General features: G+C 48.9%; 1 protein-coding gene across 1 annotated transcript in view; it reads left to right on the forward strand.

Annotated features, from left to right (window-relative positions):
- The first annotated feature begins 374 nt into the window (after nucleotides 1-374).
- The window catches only part of LOC102833080 (probable palmitoyltransferase ZDHHC11-like), a 49,608-nt gene continuing 44,486 nt past the window's right edge, over nucleotides 375-5,496 (forward strand). The window contains exons 1-4 of the mRNA XM_006872385.1: nucleotides 375-379; nucleotides 490-550; nucleotides 4,820-4,891; nucleotides 5,172-5,410. Of these exons, the coding sequence (XP_006872447.1) occupies nucleotides 375-379; nucleotides 490-550; nucleotides 4,820-4,891; nucleotides 5,172-5,410 (377 nt within the window). The remainder of the gene's footprint in view (nucleotides 380-489; nucleotides 551-4,819; nucleotides 4,892-5,171; nucleotides 5,411-5,496) is intronic.

The following is a 5,496-nucleotide window of genomic DNA, read 5'->3' on the forward strand; positions in this document are numbered from 1 at the left end:
CCAATGCAATAGATCATTTGATTTCTTTCCTGCTGCTTCCATTGGGTGTTGACTGTGGATCTTTCACCATATCTATTTAAGGGCTACAGCTGTCAGACAGACTCATGATGGAGGCTCACAAACAACATACAAGACACCCTGGAAACATGAATGCTGTCAGTCCAAGTGGGAGTTAGACACATCCTCAATGCTGTTCTTTCTGAATCTGAATTCAGTGTTAGGACCAACCTGGCTGCTCCCTAAAAAATCAACTGTCACCCCAAGATCCCACATGGGAATCAGCAGGGACCCGTGACCCTGGTATAGACTGAACTCTGGGGTGGGACATCACTGGAACATCACTGGGGTGGGGAGTAAAGGCCACCCTCGGGGCCATGAGGTGAGATCTGGGAGCACTCATGCAGTGACCCACATGCAGATGTTTCTATGTGTCCAGGTGCGCAACAGCTTCCTGTGGCTCTTGAACTGAATGTTTGGCCCCACTGGTAGGTGGAACAACTATGTAAACCACAAACAGGAACACGAACAGCCTGGGAGTCACCTCGGAGGTGTGAGGACAAAGGGCTTTGGGTTATTGTGAGAACCTCCCTCCTAAGTTCTCTCTGGTCAGGAGACCCAGGACAGACACACTGTCAGTCTGGAAACAGGCCTTGTTCAGGAGGACAGGGAGAGGCCACAATGAACCCCATACCAGCAGGCGGTTCTTTATGTGACAAGTGACCACGTGGGGGTGAGGATGCCAATTCTAGGTGAGGAGACGAAGGAGGCCCATATGCCCAGGGCCCCCAGCAAGGTTGGGGTGAGGACAGAGCTGGACATATCTGAGGACTAGGAGTCCCCATGAACAAGGTCCTCAAAAGCTTCAAATTGAGCAGATCCAGGAGGGAAAGGCAGGTGGGAGCTCAGCCTGCAGCCCCCAAGGACCCTCTGGTTGGAGTAAGTGGAATAGCAGGGTTGTGTGAAGATGATGCTGTGGGGCAGCCTTGTGTGGCCGCATGGACTCTGCATTCTGTCCTTGTGGGGCCAGGACTTCAGAGAAGAGGCTAGCTCTGCACATACCCACCTGGATTGGTCACCAGTGATCTGATCCTACAGGACACAGGGTAAACCAGAGAATTCCATGGCAGTTTGAGCCAGTGCTCAGTGGTGGGCTTGGGGGGCTCCCACATGGCAGGTATGGTGATGTCAGAGGCCCTGCCTGGCCCAATTGGGGTGAGGGCTGTGTGAGTAAGACCCGGGCTCTTCATCTGGTCCATTCAGATGGTCAGGTGCCCACCCTGCTGAGCCCCTTCCATCCCAAATGAGACTCGAGTGGAAAAATGTGTCGGCAAGGGACACCAGGGCAGGACGGTGGGCATGGGACAGGCCCCTGGGAAAGGAAACCTGTGGGACACCTTCACTTCACCTCTCATAAGCTCACTCTCACCAGGTTTCTTCCTGCCAACCCTGAGGCATCAGCTTTTCAGGAGGGAGTGATGCAAAGCTCTGCCATGACTGGGGGTGCTGGGCCTTAAAGGGGAAGGGTTACCCCTTCTCAGCAGTGCCGGCCCCCACAGCAAGGTCAGTAAGGCCAGAACAGATGTCAAGTGTCTGAACTATTCAGGGATTATACCAGGAATGCAAGGGTGGCTCACACCAGGAAATCACTCCAGGACCAGTTACTGAATCACTTTGTTACTGAATCCTCTGGATTCCTGGACACCAGAGAGGCATTTCCTGAAATTCAGTAGCCAGTCCCAATACAAACAAAGGATGGCAAAAATGGCAGAAATAGAAGGAACCAATTTAGGTAGGGAGTCTTGATGTGGCGCTGTGGATTAATGCGCCAGACTGCAAAACCATTTGAACTGCCAGGTCAGCGGTTCAAGCTCACCAGCTGCTCCTTGGAAACCCTATACAGGGTTTCTATGAGCCAGAATCGACTCAATGGCACTTAACAACATTTTAGGTAGAGAATGTTTATCAAAACTCAAGAGCTATATTGTGTTCAAGTAACAGTCTTATTGTCATTGAATTTGGTCTTTAGACAGGCATGCTTGTTGCTTTTATTTCGTGTGCTATTTTAGTAAATCCAATGAAATGAATAAAATAAAAAGTATAAATATTATAGCAGAAGAGATCAATTTTTGCTGATTATCTTGTTTTATACTTAGAAATCTTAAGAAGAGTTAGTTTAAATACTAGTAAAATTAGTAAGAGAATTTAGTAAGTCTGAGTAAAATAAAAATACAAAAAAATAGGTTTATTCTACTTTGTCTATAAAAATGTATAGTAGTAATAGGGAAAATATTTTATGTGTAATAGTGAGACAAATTACCTGAAATATACTTATGAATTAATTTACCAATAAGTCAAGCATAATATTTTATTTAAAATCCATAAAATACAGTATGTGTGGTCCTGTAGGATAAGCACTGAACCACCAAGTCAGTTTGAACTGCAAGGTTGGCAGTTCAAACTCACCAGCAGCTCTTCAGAAACCTATACAGGGTTGCTCTCAGTTGGAACTGACTCCAAGGCACTTAACAACAAAAACAAAAAATTAAAAGTATATCAGGTTCATGGATGGTAAATCAATTAAAATATCAGTAGGTTTCTTTCTTTCTTTGAATTATATAAAATAACCCTAAACCCCTAGCGAGATGGATTGGCAAAGTGGCAGCATCAATGGGCTCAAGCATGGCAACCATAGTGAGGTTGGCCCTGGACCGGGCAGTGTTTCGTTCTGCTGTGCATAAGGTCACTATGAGTCAGTACCAACTTGATGGCACCTGACAACAACAACAACAACAACAGAAACAACAAAGTTTCTGTAGAAGAAAGAATGTCAAAGAAAATCTTGCCAGTATACCTTGTCCTTGTTGTTATGTGCTTTTCAGTTGGCTCCGACTCACAGTGATCACAGAGACAACAGAATGAAACACTGCCCAGTTCTTCACCATCCTCATAATGACGTGGGAGTCCATTGTTGAATCCACTGTGTCAAGCCATCTCATTGAAGGTCTTGCTCTTTTTCACGGACCCTCCACTTTACTAAGAACGACATCCTTCTCTAGTAACTGGTTTCTCCTAACAACATGTCCAAAGAATGTGAGGCAGCCTTGCCATCCTGGCTTCTAAGGAGCATTAGGGCTGCACCTCTTTTGAGGGAGATTTGGTTGGTTTTCTGGCAAACACACTTCTGTTACTACTGAGTGCTATTGAATCAGATCTGACTCCTAGAGACCTTGTATAAGGTTTCTGAGGCTGCAAATCTTTCCAGGAGCAGAAAACCTCATCTTTCTTCTGCGGAGTTGCTAGTGGCTTCTAATTACCAACTTTGCAGTTAGAGGCCCAATTCATAAATATAGTTGTTGTTAATTGCCTTCGAGTCAGTTCTGACCCACAGCGACCCTGTATAGGGTTTCCAAGGAGCAGCTGGTGAGCTTGAACCACCGACCTTGTAGTTCAAATGACTTTGCAGTCTGGCTCATTAGCCCACAGAGCCACACCAGGATTGTTTAATGAGATGTAATTAATCTGATACATGAAAAATGCCCTTTCTTAGCATCTATAAGGGGCTTGTAGCATAGCAGGTTATGCAAGGTCAATAGTTCAAATCCACCAGTGATTCTGACTCATAGTGATCCTGTATAGGGTTTGCGTGGAGCAGCTGGTGAGTTTCAACAGCTGATCTTGTGGTTCAAACCGACCTTTTAGTTCAGTGCTTACCCTACCACACCAGGACTCCCCATGTTGTTGTTGTTATGTGCCGTAGAGTGGGTTCTGTCTCATAGCAGCCCTGTACAGGGTTACAAGGCTGTAAATCTTTACAGGAGCAGAAAGCCTCATCTTTCTCCCACAGAACAGCTGGTAGTTTCGAACTGCTGACCTTGCGGCTCGCAGCCCGTTTTGTAACCACTACGCTACCAGAGCTCCTTAGGACTCCCTATACAGGTATGAGAAATAACTCTTGTTGGCATTGTCTCTCTTCAGGACTAAGGGAAGTCCTGGAGAGTAGCAGCCTAGCATAACAAAAGGAACTCAGAAGAAGGGAAGAGCTAGTTCAACAGCTAGGAACTTTAGAATAAGAATACAACCATCAAGGAAATAGGGGACCTTTTTGAGGAAAGGGGGAAACTAACTTTAAGGGAGAATGTTCTCAGTAAGGACTAGTAGGCAACCTTGGGAGGAGATTGTGACCTCCTAATATCCAGTAGAAGGGGAACCGGAGGAGGGACTTTTTCAAGACAGGAATAAAACTGTTTGCGGCCAGCCATGCCACGCATCCGCTGTGCAGGGCAAAGTTAACCCCGATGAGTCAAGTTTTCTAAGGATCCTCTGCATGATCAGGGTCCGGACTTAGCTCAGTACTCTGCGGGCTCATCCTGCCCTTAGGAGGGGCCTTTCCAAGATGCCCAGAAAGACACAGCCCTATTTACACCTCTATCTTCCAGTTCTCAAGCATAAACCCTAGGTGCTAGGTGTGGTCGGGGGAAATCAGGGCACCTAAAAGAAGGCCCAGCAGGGGGAGCAGCCGGACCCCATGGAGGGTCTCAGACCTAGAATCAGAGCCTTTTATCCATTTGTTTCTCACACAGGACTCCTCCCCAGACTTGAAGGATATCTTGTTGGCTGCTGTGTGTGTTGGGAGGGAGGGGGCTTGACCATATTGCTGGGAGGAAAGAGAAAAGGATGTTCAGGTCCCTTCACATAGACAGGGTTATAGGACAGGAAAGACGCCTGATAACACACCTCGATACACACTCGGGTAGGGTAGGAGCGGTACAGACAGGCAGCAGGCGCCCCTGAATGAAACTCCCACCCTCTCCCCAACCAGACTGAGCACCGGACCAGCAGGAAGCCACAAAGTGCGGTTCTCCTGCTGCCCACTAGAGGGCCCGAGAGGAGCGTGAGGTGCTGCCCTCTGCCGGACGGGGACACACACACACACACACACACACACACACACACACACACACACCCCTTCCAGGCTTTGTTAACTGGTGGGAGCATCGCTGAGCCATGCAGGGGGCTCTGACCTGGTAATGAACACAGTCCACACCCCCACTGGCTCTTTGTCTCAATCCCCTTCCCCTGTCCTTGAGCCTCAGCTTCCCTGACTCACCCATCCAAGGCCTTCCATTACGACCGGGCCCACCACTGGACAGAGGCCCATTCCCATCCTGTAGGGCAGCCAGGTGCTCAGACTGTACGCACTCGGCTGGCCTTACAACCGAGGTTCCCCAGGGGCGCGGCCAGCGCTCGCTGACAGCGTGGAAAACCCCATTGTGGGTGGTGGCATCCTAGCTCCGGAGCCCCGGAGACAGCTGGTGTCCCAATTCGCCATCCCGTTCCAGCAAGACGGCCCCGGTCCTGCTGGCAGGAGGGGGCAGGCGGGCTGCGGTGCCATCCCCAGTCAGTCCCAATAGTAGGGGCGGGAGATTGGACATAAAGAGTCCGGGGCGTGGAGAGGAGCAGGGACGCTCAGGACCGCGCGAGAGCTCCTGATCTGCC

Source organism: Chrysochloris asiatica, unplaced genomic scaffold (assembly GCF_000296735.1).
Source record: "Chrysochloris asiatica unplaced genomic scaffold, ChrAsi1.0 scaffold00195, whole genome shotgun sequence".
Taxonomy (NCBI): Eukaryota; Metazoa; Chordata; class Mammalia; order Afrosoricida; family Chrysochloridae; genus Chrysochloris; species Chrysochloris asiatica.